Below are 14,059 nucleotides of genomic sequence, written 5' to 3' on the forward strand. Positions count from 1 at the left end.
TGGCTGACTAAATACTTTTTTGCCCCACTGTATGTGCACCTCTATAGAAGAAGTTGGGGATGTGTGCTGGTCTGGAGCATTCAGGTATGTTAACATAGTGACAATTCTCTGAGCAGTGGATGTACCAGTAAATTCACTCCACAGTCAGACCGTGCAATGTTTCAAAAAACCCAAGAGCTACATCTCAGACTCCACAGGCCTCAGTTAGCATGTTAAATGTTGAAGTTCATGATGGTTCCATTATTACCCAGGAGAGCCTCTTCTTTCTACAAAGAACACGGCAGCACGGCTTAAGTCTGCAAAGCTGCATCTGAACAAACCACAAGACTTCTGGAAAAATCTCCTTTGGACAGATTATAGCAGCCCAGTGAAGATGTTTGAGCATAACAGACAAAACCAAACTCAGCTTATCAGTACAAACACCTCATACCATCTGTCAGAGCAGTGGGGTGTTGATTCGGGCTTGCCTTGCAGCCACAGGACCTGGACAGCTTGCAGTCACTGAGTCGACCATGAACTTCTCTGTGTAGCAAAGTATTCTAGAGTCTAAGTCTGAGGACATCTGTCTGACAGCTAAAGCTTGGACCAAAGCTTGGACCAAACTGGGTCATGCAAGCACAGCAGCAAATCTACAACAGAAGGACCGAAAAAGAAAAGAATGAAGGTGATGAAATGGTCCAAACCTCAACCTAACTGAAATGCTGTGGTGGGACCTTAAAAGAGCTGTACATGAACCTCAATGAACTGAAGTAACACTGTAAAGAAGAGTGGGCTAATATTCCTCCACATAATTGTGAGAAACTAATAAAGTCATACAGAAACAATTACTTCAACTTATTGCTGCTAAAGGTGGTTCTACAAGCTGCTGAACCATGGGGTGTACTCAGCTTTTCACATAGTTTCTGCATTTTGGTTTAGTTTTTGTACTTTCTTGTTGCCATGAAGGCTGGTGTTATGTTCCCGGGGTTTTTGTGCTGAGTTGAGGTTTGGATTCTTGTGTTTTTACTGAGTTTTTGTTCAAGTTTTTGCCTCCTTCTATCTCTTCGCTGTAATGTCTTTGTTTTCTTTCCATGTTTCACCGATACTCTTCTTTTAATTATTTCCTGTTTTGCATTTATTTTGGTTTTACTTCCTGATCTTTTCCCTCCTTTCAGATCGTCAGCCCCGTCCTCACTGCTGCAGAGCTCTGCTCTCCCCTGTGTATCATTGTTCAGTCAGACCTGTGTATTTTTACAGTCTTGACCTACACCTTCCAATGTAGTTGTGGTTTTTTGCTTACTTTAAGTCAGGCCTCTATCTATATTTAATTCCAGTACTTCCAGTAATTTGCACCAGTAACCTTTCAGGCTGAATACTGCAGAGAAGCGTACAGAATGTAGAACAGTTGTGACTTACTACGGACGTGATTTTCGGCACAGTACAGCATGTCAGCAGCGTGGATGAACTGGTATCCTGAACCTCGCACTCTCAGCTCAGCCTCGGTGTATCCCAGAACTATCTTACCCCTAAAAAAACCCCAAAACAAGTGTAAACAAAATTATTAAATAATCAGAATAAATAATCATGTTTGCCAGTGCTATGATATACTTTGCATCGCACGCCATGGGCGTGAAGTCCAGCTTGTGTTTGGTCCTGAAGATCATGTTCCGCGTCCTGATTTCCAGGATGGCTGGAGGCTGGAGGGGCGTGGCGATGGCAAAGAGCGCCAGCTGGGGCGGCGTGGTTCGGTCGCTATCGCACTGCTGCCGGCTCTGGCCGTGAAGGAACTTCAGCCGACCCTGGATGTTCAGCGCCTGAGAAGGTTTGACAGCGTTAAAATCGCGGTGTTAAGTCATTAAATCCGAGGCATTAACTTCATCTCCGTGAAGACAGTGAGACAAATGAGAGAGCCCAGAGTGGTTCCTGCTCAGATCGAGCTTCTCAGCAGACACATAAGTGCTGCTTCCTCTCTCCCTGTCAAGCAACATCAGTCTTATTTACACTGCTGGGTGATATAGAGGGTAGAAACCACTTCAGGATACACTGTAAACACAGTAACATGACTCTGAGCAGTATTGAAGTGAATGTTACAGTTTTTAGAGGTCTTGTTGAGAAAATAAGACTCCTTATTGTCATTCTTTCAGCAGAACAGCAGGACTCTTAAACTAACCAGTAGAAAACAGAAGTGACATATTCTGTAATATTAAACTTCAGCCAGGACTTTTGATCTGAAGTTATTTAAAGGCCCATCCATGTGTAATGGGGGTTATTGCAGAGGTAGACCACAAAATAATCCTTTATTGGCTGGTTAAAAAGGCACTGAAACACAATGTCAGAAAGGTAAACAAACTAGGAACATGAGGAACAACATAGGGTAAGAGACAAAGGAAAAGGAAAGACAGGCGTGTATCCACAAACAGGGGTGTCAGGTGATTAGAGAGCTCTGTGAGCTGGGGAGGAAACACGGGAAGCAATCAAACCCAGGAGCAATGAATGTTCCCAAAATTAGTTCCCACGCAAAATTATGGTTGAATTCATGAAATGTACGTGCTGACTTTCTTCTCAAAAACATGAGGAACCATTGGCCTTATGCAATCTCCACACTATCCGTATACTGCCCTGCCCCCATTTCTCAGTTAGCCATCGGGACAAATATCTGTCAGTTCACAATGCAACTGTATTCACGCAATAAATCCGAAGTGAAACTTTGCAATTGAGAAATGAAAAGAGCAGCAGAAAGACTCCCTAACTTAAAAGAATAACAGATACGATAAAAACAACATAAAGGGGTGGAGCTGGAGTGAAAAAGGGTTGCAAAGCAGCTTGCAGAGATAACAACAGCAACTGTGGTCAGTGTCAAATGTGTTGGTGAGATATGGAGAGGATTTAGCTCTTTAGTGTCTTCTCATTGGTTATGCCTAGCAAACAGAAGGTTTGAACAGCAGGTGGGTGGGGGCACCTTAGAGCTTATCCCTAATATCAATATATTAGGAACAAGCCCTAAAGGATGATGTTTTTAAAGCAACACCCAGCAATAAGTTGATGATGTAAACTTTAACGTGTTGTTAACATGTTTTGTTGTCACCTGAATCCACCTCCATCCTTCATAGCTAAAGGTTTCTGATAATGGAAGTTCAGTAAATATCACAGAAGCCTCAGGGAGGCTGTAACAGAGCAGAATGGTTGGATCAGCAGCCCGCAGGGAGGTTTTTACAGCCTCACAAAAACCTAAAAACACTTTCTCCTGTCTGCTGTCCTTTTCTCACCCTGCTGCATCTCATGTGAAGACCCCTCCTCCCTGTCCTCCTCCTCCTCCTCTGTTAGCTCTGGTTAATTGACCTTGGTGGGTTTCAGAGCCTGCGGCCGTGATGTCAGGAATCTAGCCCCGAATAGCAGGAGGGATTACAGAAAACAAAGCCATAGCAACCGGTAGACCGCGGCAGAAACCTGGCTTACTGCTCACGCAAATGCACGTGTGAGAGGGAGGACTGAGAGAAGCTGGTTCAAAACCCACCACAAGTCCTGCTGAAGTACCTTGGAGCAAGACAACCAACACCTTTAACTCTCTCCTGCATGTGCAAGCCTTCAGGTGTTTCATAGAACAATAATACATTTTTAATCAAATAGAAGAAGCTGCCCTCACCTCCGCTCCAATCTATATTTTTTATTTATTTATTAAAATATTATTTTTGTAACTTTTAACTTAAAAGCCCTAAAAATCTCCACCACTCAACCACATTATGCTTTTCTTGGTGGGAGCGGCAGTGGCCTGTCTGAAGCGTCCATTCTGACTGAGCAAGTTTTCCCCCAGAGCTGCTCTCACCTGCTGTGGGTGGTGGCGAGGATTAAGGGCATTTTTTTTCCCCACGACCCCGAGGTTCTCCTAAGGAGGATTATGGGAGTAAATGGTAGCTTCTGATCACCGATGGTGATCGCCGAGGTGGCACGCCATACCGCCGGCAGTACAGTAGGGTGTAGCGGTGCGCAAAAGTCACAGCTCGGTGTGAACCTCACAGCTTGTTTTTAAGAACCAGCAGAAAACCCCCAAAACTGTCCATATTTATTTCTGTGAAGATGCAGAATACTGCATAATAAGACTCTGTGGGCTGTCTGCTTGCAGTTACAGAAAAAAATAAAAGGAAAATTCTGCAAAGACAAATCTGCATCATTCGCATGACGAAATTAACAATTAAAGCACAAAAACTGTTTTTATGTACACCCTTAAGTAACAGGCCTCAAAACACATTTTTAACATATTTATTTAAAAATCCTTTCTGCAGCAGGAGGGTGGAGCACCCTATGAGGTCACACTTATCCATGAATAGAAAAAAATGCCTGAAAGTGAGTGTTTTCCAGTTATCTGAAACAGACTTTTGTTCACATTGAATATAAACATCTAACACTGGAATGAGGGAAAATAAAATCGAAGATGTTAACTTTTATCTGTTTCCTTGTTAAATTGTTAAAATCTAAAGAATAACGCAAAAAGTGTCTCACCAGGAAGCCGAAGGAATTGTCCAACAAACAGCGGAAGCGGCAGACGAAACTTCGCTCCAGGAAGGATGAGTTTTCAGGGGGCAGCTGTTCGGGATTGTAGCTCACCAGGCAGGAAGAGGTCGACACCGATTTCCCATCTGAGAACGATATTTTTAAATGATATTTTTACCGTGTGGGTGTATATATATATATATATATATATACAGTCACTGTAACAAGAACGTACACCCTCTGTCTGTTCTAAGGTTTTTATCAGGACATAATCAAATAATCTTTTCCGTATGACTTTATCAGTCTCTCAGTGGATCCATTATGGCCCAGTCTCCATTCAGCACTTGAGTTCATTGAGTTTTGCAGGCTTTTGTTTATGCACAGCTCTTAACTGTGCAGCTGTAAAGCAAGCCCAAATCATCACCCCACCACCACTGTGTACTGTCGTTTCCAAGCGATTTCAGGTCCATCAATCTACACTGAGTGACTGTTCCACTAAGACTGATGTACCTCCATGGATGTGTGCTGTGAAATCAACTGTGAGTTGTGGTTTAGTGGCTGATGTGCAGTCTCCTGTGTGTTTTCCTTTGTGTGCATGCACTATAACATTTAGACCAACTCTCGAGAGGGTTTAGTCAAAGGTCACCTCTTCTGGCCTCTCCGTGACCTTGGTTCAGCAGAAACCAGCACATCTCCTCTCTCTCTCGACTGGATTTGATCTTTCAGCTCTACAGTTTTTACAGAAATAAACCATCTTCGGCCTTTCAGTGCTTCATAACAACACCATACTTAGCCAGTACATCCACAGCTGTAATAACATTTACACGAAAGTCTTTCTATATATATGTTATTTATGCTTGCCGGGAGATTTGTAATTCTAATTGGACCACAATTACCAAATGTAATTGGAGCCATTTGTAATCCAGTGTTAAGCCAATAGATATATAACTGAAGAAGCCACATTTGGAGTGTGTTATGCGTTTCTGTTGCCACTAACTTGGCCTGATTATGAGCTATGATCTATGCTCAATGCCAAGCTTTTGTCATACTTTAATTAACGAAACTAAGAAAAAGGGACTATGTTGTAAGTTGTTTTATGAGTCTTTAATTTGAAATATCCCAAACAGAAATCCCTCATTTGATCTGACTTAATGTTAAGTGAGAGTACTGATATTATGAGCCATATATAGTAAACTGAGAAAAATATCGTGTGAGCACAATACTCAAATAATGCTGATAGGTGTGGTTAGTTTTATGGGTGATTAACAAAAGTTACGCTGTTTTCTAAACACAGGCGCAGTCAGTTAATTTCATTAGCAAGTGCAAAAAATAAAACAATTAGTAAACTGTGTGTCATAAACATCAGTAAATTGGTCTGCATGTCTGATTTAAATAGTCTCCTCCCTACAAATGCATTCAACAGGGTCAGTCGATGAAATTTCTGAGTTCCCACCTCTTGCATTCAATCTCATCACTGTGCTTTCTTTTTAAATACACAAAGAACCCTGGTTGGGTTGGCACAACTTGTTTGGAAATTTGTTAGGCTAATGTTGGTTTCTGTTAGACAGAGAGAAAAAAAGAAAGATGTGTACATTACAGCCCAACTTATACATCGGACGATATTAGCTATTTGCTGATATGTCAGATAGTATCAGCATTTACAACGGCTGATAAATAAAAATTTAAAAAATTTAAAAGCGATGGGTAAAAACCCTGTAACTATCTTATGCATCATATATAGTCGTATTATCTTAGTAAATAATAAACAAAATAATTAAAAAATTACATGTGACAAATATTAGGGAAAAGAATATTGGCCTATATTTTAAAATCACCAAATATCAGTATTGGTGTTAAAAATCCTATGCTGGCTCTAGTAAAGGATACATTTGTTGATGTTTGGGCTTTCACTTTACCTTTCCTTTTTTTTGATATTGTGTTTTATGTGTTGAGCTATTCTGCTTTATTTCAATCAATCCTAAAACTGTGGCAAATTTTTCTGTGGCCTTCCTTAATTCTGCACCCTCTGTTACTGACTGTTCCATACCTCCTATGGCTGATGTCTTTGCAAATTCTTTGTTATCCACATGCTCCTCTATCCTTGACGTTGTGGCACCTCAACTTTGGTTAAACGACTCTACACGTGCCCTACGACATGCGTGTTGCCGAGCTGAGAGGAGGTGGAAAAAAGATAAGCTCCAGGTATCTTTTGACATTCTACGTATGAGCCGTCTGAAATTTCAATACGCTGCTAAAATGGCTAAAGCAGCTTTCTTGTCAGACATTATTGTGACTAATGGACATAAACATCGAAAACAACGTAAAAGCGTTAACTCAGTGGTCAGTCCCTGTCCTGAAATACCGAGGGTGTCCTCCCCGGCTCTCTGCACACAATTCTTAAATTATTTCACAGATAAAATTTCATCTCTTAAGTCTCCACACTCTTCAGTGGTGAGCCCTGTTTCCATCTCAGGATGTTTATCAACTTTTAATCAGTTTGAGCCATCACTCCCTACCCTTAAGCAAATAGACTCTGTGCACCTTAGCATATGCTACTTCCGGTGGGGAAACTCCTGTAGGGCGCTTCGTTTCCAGTGTGATACTCGCTCCTTGTTTACGGCCGTTTTTTCCAAAACAAGTCAACCAAATAGATGAATCAAGCTGCGATTTACATTTCTCGAGATGTCTTGGGCATTTACGGAATATATCTGTAGATGATTTTTATCCACCTGTCGATATTGTTCCCCCATGCCTCAGAGCAACAGAGAGAAAGGATTCAAGTTCTATATTTCTCAGTATTTGTAAACAGCGGTCCCTCGTTTATCGCGGGTGTTATGTTCTAAAAATAACCCGCGATAGATGAAATCCGCGAAGTAGCCAGCCTTATTTTTTACAATTATTATAGATATTTTAAAGCTGTAAAACCCCTCACTACACACTTTATACACTTTTCTCATACAGGCATGAACAGTTTCACACTTTTCTTTCTTGTTTAAACACTCAAAGTTCAAACCTTTGTAGAAAAATAAGTCCAGTATTATAGAATGAAACCAAAGGTCAAACCCTGTTTTCAGGTCCAGAGCATGGGAATTGAGCAGCTGTGAGAGAATTCAACATTAATGAATCAGTGAATCAGAAGTCCAATTTTTTGTGCGATGGTTATCTTCCTCTGCCTTTTGGGTGCTACCGCAGGTGCCTTTGACGGTGTAAGACGTTTTGTCGACATTGTTGTTTGTTGGGGAAAAACATACAGTACTGCACTTCAGAGTCACACTGCTAGCGATCGATGCGGGAATTCTGTACTGTACAGGAGAGACGGCACGGAGGAGATCGACAATGGTCTGCAGCCGATCAGGACGCAGAACAGAATGCGATGTGTAGAAAACCCCCCCAAAAAAAACAAAGCATGCAAACTTGCTCAAAAAAACCTGTAAAAAAGCGAGGCCGCGAAAGTGAACCTGCGAGGGACCACTGTAATTTTGAAGGTAAGTGACAACATAACCTTCGTAAATACTAACGTATAGAAACCCTTACCAGCAATTAGGACTGCACGATTAATCGTTAGAAAATCGCGATCTCGATTCATACTTATGTGCGATCTCATTTCCAAATGACAATGATTTAAAAAAAAAAAAAAAACGACGACGGCGATTGTACCGCATTTTGATCCGGGACGTAATCTGCATGAAAACAAGCGCTCACTCTTCCTGCTCAACAAATGACAAGGGCGGAGCCTTGTACCACGTGATACAGAAGCTGTGCCGTGTGATGCTAAAATTAGCAGGGAAAAAACAACGGAGAGCACGTCAGGGATGACGAGAAAGTGACTGGAGAAAATCCGTCCCGGTCAACCACCCAAACATCAATAACGGGAACCTTATACAGCGCTTCCCTATACCCGTCGAACTCCAGCAGGCACAAAGAAATTACGGAGGCTATCACTTATCACCTGACCAAAGATATGGCTCCCATCAACACTGAGCAAAAAGAGGGATTTAGGAAAATGATCAACACCCTAGACAAACGCTACACAGTGCCGTCCCGCAACTATTTTTCTATTGTTGCACTACCTGCTCTATACACACAGCGTCGAGCAACGGTGGAGACGGAATTTCAAGCAGTACAACATTTTGCGGCAACGACAAAATGTGAGACATTTGTTGTTTTTATGTTTATTTATTGGTTTTATGTTCAGTCTCAACTGTTACGAAGTTGATGTGCAGTTAATAAGTGCAATAAATATTTATACTGGAAAAGAAAATCGTGAGAGAATCGTGATCTCAATTCTAAGCCAAAAAATCGTGATTCTCATTTTATGCAAAATCGTGCAGCCCTACCAGCAATCATTCATTTATTTTTTGTGTGGCTTTTTTTCACGGTTTGTTGACATGCTGTGTAGGTGTGTACTTGACTAGCTGATATCGACATAACGGGGGAAACATCTGGCTTTGACTATTGTTCACCTGTAGTTTGAATGCTGAACATTTGCCTTTTTAAATCATAAGAACTGTCACTTTAGAGGGATGTGCTTCTTAATGCGAACGATGTGTCTTCTTTTGCAGTTTGTAATGCAGTTCTGCTTGTGTTGAGTGATGTAAACAACCGATCGATCTAAACTCTTTAAGCATCAAAATTGATCATTTGATTTTTTTTATGGCACAGTAATGGTGAGCGTTCCCACCTTCTTATCTTTGTAACTTAACGCGATCTTTCTGTTTTCGTGTTTTGGACATTATTTTGGAGTACATCTTCACAGTAGCGATTGACCGCAAAGTAAAGCTACCGGAAATATACAACCCTAAATCCGGAAGTTAGAGTTTTCTCGTGTGCAGGGTCTATAGTTGAACAACTGAAAAATACCAATTCTGTACACGATATCCTCCCATCTCGCATTAGCAAGGATGGTTTTAATGCAATTGGGCCTAGTATTCTATCTTTAATGAATTCATCATTGTTTTCGGGCTGTGTCCCATCAGCCTTTAAACATGCTGTAGTGCAGCCTGTCCTCAAAAAAAAAAGGAGTCTTGATCATAATGACCCTGCGAATTATAGGCCAATTTCCAAACTCTGTTTGTCTTTCAACCACGTCATAGCACTGAAACAGCTCTGCTGAGAGTCCTTAATGATCTTCTCCCTAATTGCCAGCTCAGGATGCTCCGCGGTCTTAGTTTTATTGGACTTGTCCTCAGCCTTTGACATGGTGGACCATAATATTCTACCAACGAGGCTAGAACATACAGTGGGCATTAGAGGTAATGCCCTTAACTGGTTTAAATCGTACCTTTCAAACAGGTCCTTCTCTGTGACTCTGGGTACCTGTTCTTCTTCTGTTGCATCTTCCTGCTGTGGTGTGCTCAAGGCTCTGTGTTGGGCCCCATATTGTTCTCACTGTATATGCTACCTCTAGGCTCTATCTTTGAAAAATACAACATCTCATTTCATTGTTATGCTGATGATATACAAATTTACTTCCGGCTAACTGATGATGTCGCACTGTCACTGCACTGCTTCCTAGAGTGCATGAGAGAAGTCAAAGAATGGCTTTTGGGCAACTCCCTTATCTTACATGAAAAGAAAACGGAGATTGTGGTGTTTGACAGTCATATCCCCCCGGGGCCAACTAGCTGGATCCCTTGCCACTTTCTTCTCTGACACTGTTAGCAATCTAGGTGTTCTGATGGATAGCTCTTTCAAATTCGATAAACAACTGTCCTCTGTAGTCAAATCTAGCTTTTACCAACTGTGTCTTATTTCTAAGGCATTACATACCGCACAAGGATCTTAAAAGATTATTCATGCCTTTGTGACCTCTAGATTGGACTACTGTAATTCCCTCTGCTTCGGTCTCCAATCTGCCCTTCTCCATAGATTGCAGCTTGTCTAAAATGCTGCGGCACGCCTTTTGACTGGAACCAGAAGGTTTGTCTCTATCACCCCTGTCATTGCTGATTTGCACTGGCCCCCTATCAAATACCGTATTGAATTTAAAATATTGCTACTTACCTTTAAAATCCTAAACAATACTGCGCCTAGGTATCTGGTTGAACTCCTTAGACCATACACCCCTGGGAGAGCCCTCAGATCATCAGCCCAATTACTCTTCGTACAGCCTAAATCTCGCCGTAAGACCATAGGTGACCATGCATTTTCCTTGGTTGCATCGAATTTGTGGAACAACCTTCCCATTGCTATTTGCACATCCGACTCCATCCAAACATTTAAATCACGACTAAAAACTCACTCATTTAACCTTGCTTTTCCGGTTAGTTAATGCATGTATCCTATACCTCACTCCAATACTATCTTCATTTTACTTAGTTACCATTGTATTTATCCCTTCACTTAATATCCATGTGTTTCTATTGGTTATGATTTGATATTTATACCTTATTTAACTTTTATTCTTGCGTAATTAATGCTATTGACCTGCTAGCATATTCGGGACATTGTTAATGGTCTTTTATTATTGATGTTTTAATCTGCTGTACTATTGTGAAGCACTTTGGTGTACCCATGGTCTTTAAGTGTGCTATATAAATGAAAGTTGTTGTTTATTTAATCCCTGCTGTTATAATTTGGGTCACACAAGAATTTCAAAACTTAATAAATAAAGTTTCTCTTATCTCTTATCTTGTGACGGCTGCTCAGAGAAGTCCTTCCGGATCAGGTTTACTGCCTTGCTAACAAGCACACTCTCATTACTCTGGCCTAGACTTCGGTTTTATTTTACCCTCTCTACTCTAGTTTAGTGAACCAGACTGTCTCCGTGAAGCAGACCTGGAGGATCTGTTGGGGGTTCGAGGCTCACAGGGGGGTTGAGGGCCCAGTGCAGGTTCCTCTTGAATTCCTGCTGGTCATCAGTGTGGATCAGCTCAAACACACTCTGGTGCATCACATCAGTCTAAAAGGACAGAGAAGAAGAATTTAAAGGTCAGTCAAGGTGGAACACAAGTCAAATTTTAAGCCTAATTAACTTTTTTATTTTATACAGTAATGCAGACCAAAGACCCCATGAGTAAAGGTGGATGTTTTGGTGGAGCAGGCACTATCAGGAGGTACCCCGAGGGGTGCGCTTGATTCCATTTGCCTTGAAGTGGAGCCAAGAGAAATCAAGTGTCACTGCGACTTTGCTTCAAAGAGCTGAATCTGAGCCAGAGACCTGCTGCGACTCCCATATCTGCTGTCCAGACCTGCCACGACCTGGCTTTGGACCCCAGTGAAACAACACTCCACCCTCCTCCCACTGTGGGAGGGGTCAGCGCGGGGTCACAGAGAGGAATGTTGACAGGTTGAAGTGTGACATGAAATGCGTTTCAAACATCAAACCAAGAGAAGGAGTTCATATCATACAGCCAATACTGCAGCTGATGAATGGATGTTACCTTCACTCTTATTATTTATCCTGTATACAAATATGTGAGAAAGCGGCTAAAAGAAATAATAAAACCAGAGAAAAACCAACGTTGTTTCTCTAGTTTATAGCAATGAACTAGATTCACATTCAAAATATAATTACTTTGACCCAAAGATTTCCCAGCTAGAGTGTAATTATGACACTTCCCATGATAGTTAGCTACAGAAACTAAATTTTGTCTTTGGAAGTCACGAGGAATAACATGCCTGCGTGCAAAAATATTTAGAGTATGAGGATAAAATTCTGCATAGCATGATTAAAAATGAGTGAAGTTATAAAAAACAAAGCAAGTGATAATTCAGAAGGAGTCAGGTGGGAGGAACTGATCTTTCTGGAATAACCTGAGAGGATATGAAGATGACTGTTATTGTATTTCTTTCTAACACCCTCTGTGAAGTCAGCTTCGATTTCTTCCTTCAGGACGTGGGAGTACAGTCCTGTAGCTTTGTGGTTTTATATCTCACAGGATGGGGTATGGATTTACTTCTCTATTATGTTGTATCATGCTTATCTGTTGATGACTCACCGTCTGTGACCCAAATCTACTTATAAGTACAAATAAAGTAACCTGAACCTAAGACTGCTCCTGAGCACATGGGGGTTAACTTTGGCAGGCCCTGGAACGAGATATTTCATTCTCTCTGCTAATTAAACCTCAATTGTCTGCACTCCTTCATAACTTGTGTCGCTGGTTTTATTAAGCCCAATGGTTGTCCTGTCACATTGTGTTGTGCATGTTATGTAGGAAAACAAATCCTCCTCGTGTCCCTCAGCTGTGTTGCTTAATCGTGCGATTGGGGTCTCCTGGGTGTCACCCTACGTCGGCTTGTTTCCAAACACTGCACGTGAGCAGGAACGGCAGCTTCACCCCGGATTTGAGCTTGTTTGGTAAACGCAAAGTGACGGGCCTCAGGTGGATGGGGAAGTGAGGGGTGAAAGGTCACGTTCACACCCCGATCCGTGTGTGTTTGTTTACAGTATGCTCACATACACTGTGTGAATATCTAAACCTGCAGGCCAGATTTAGACGCAGATAGAAAGACTTTGGGTAATTTGATAATCGCGTTGTCCAGAATGAGATTAGACTGGACGCAGTGTTGCCTCGTCGTGAAGCCAATTGGATTAAACCTCCCGTTCCATATGTGCGCTTCCTTCAATCCTCCTGCTGCTCTCGCAATCTACTTCATCTCAAGAAAATAACCAAAGGCAAAAAGAGCAGGAATGACCAAACGAGTGGACAACAAGGGTCACTCAGATCCTCATCCAAATTTCCACCAAACTCCAGCATCTTCACTCCAGGGCCTGTCCTACTTCTTGCAGGGATTCTGCTTTGCTGTGTACCTTTATCTGAGTCGAAGCTCCAAATGGTTCATTCTTCAAATCTGTGCTTTGATAAATAAAATTCAGTTTTTGAATTTGAGGATGTGTTTTATAAGGTTCTGTAGTATCTTTGTATACAATGCTGATAAACCCAGCGTCCACATAAAAAGCAAAATAAAGACATACAAACCTCTTGAGGTATACTTTTTTGTACTTTGCCATCACATTCTTAAGAGTTAACAGATTTGTTGACTGATACCATTAGCTAGAAACAAGGAGATACAACACTCTGTCTTCTTGCTGTAACCATAACAACATCATGTAATCCAAAGTCTGACCTCGGTTTAATCATCAGTTGTAGGAATTCGTTACCTGATGGAAGCCGAGGTAATCCTGGATGGTGTGAGAGCAGAAGAAGATGATCCCCTCAGCCGTGACCACCAGAACGAAGCCGTTAAGGGCCTGTGGAGAGAAAACCTGACGATTGTATCATCTCACTGATGGTGATCACGTTTGTGATGTGACCTGATAAAACAGGAATGGGTCAGCGAGGTAAGTTTTGGATAAGTTTAACATACTCAAGATGCTGACATTCTTATGAAGCCACCGAAAAATATTGTAAAAAACAACTTTCATCCAGCATCTGATATTCCAACATGATCTCAGCCAACAGTGTTCAACGGTATAACTAAATATATGAATGAGTTACAAACAGTGTTGGGAAGGTTACTTTTAAAATGTATTCCATTACAGAATACAGAATACATGCCCCAAAATGTATTCTGTAACGTATTCCGTTACGTTACTCAATGACAGTAACGTATTCTGAATACTTTGGATTACTTAATATATTGTGGC

The 14,059-nt window shown here is 41.4% G+C and overlaps 1 protein-coding gene across 1 annotated transcript in view; it reads right to left on the minus strand.

Annotated features, from left to right (window-relative positions):
* The window catches only part of LOC102196071 (aryl hydrocarbon receptor-like), a 106,558-nt gene that overhangs the window by 55,157 nt on the left and 37,342 nt on the right, over positions 1-14,059 (minus strand). Inside the window, exons 4-8 of the mRNA XM_013912287.1 lie at positions 13,574-13,663; positions 11,245-11,368; positions 4,477-4,613; positions 1,588-1,793; positions 1,396-1,505 (exon numbers count right to left, since the gene is read on the minus strand). Of these exons, the coding sequence (XP_013767741.1) occupies positions 1,396-1,505; positions 1,588-1,793; positions 4,477-4,613; positions 11,245-11,368; positions 13,574-13,663 (667 nt within the window). The remainder of the gene's footprint in view (positions 1-1,395; positions 1,506-1,587; positions 1,794-4,476; positions 4,614-11,244; positions 11,369-13,573; positions 13,664-14,059) is intronic.

This window comes from Pundamilia nyererei, unplaced genomic scaffold (assembly GCF_000239375.1).
Source record: "Pundamilia nyererei isolate P.nyererei 1_Seehausen unplaced genomic scaffold, PunNye1.0 scaffold00085, whole genome shotgun sequence".
Classification (NCBI taxonomy): domain Eukaryota; kingdom Metazoa; phylum Chordata; class Actinopteri; order Cichliformes; family Cichlidae; genus Pundamilia; species Pundamilia nyererei.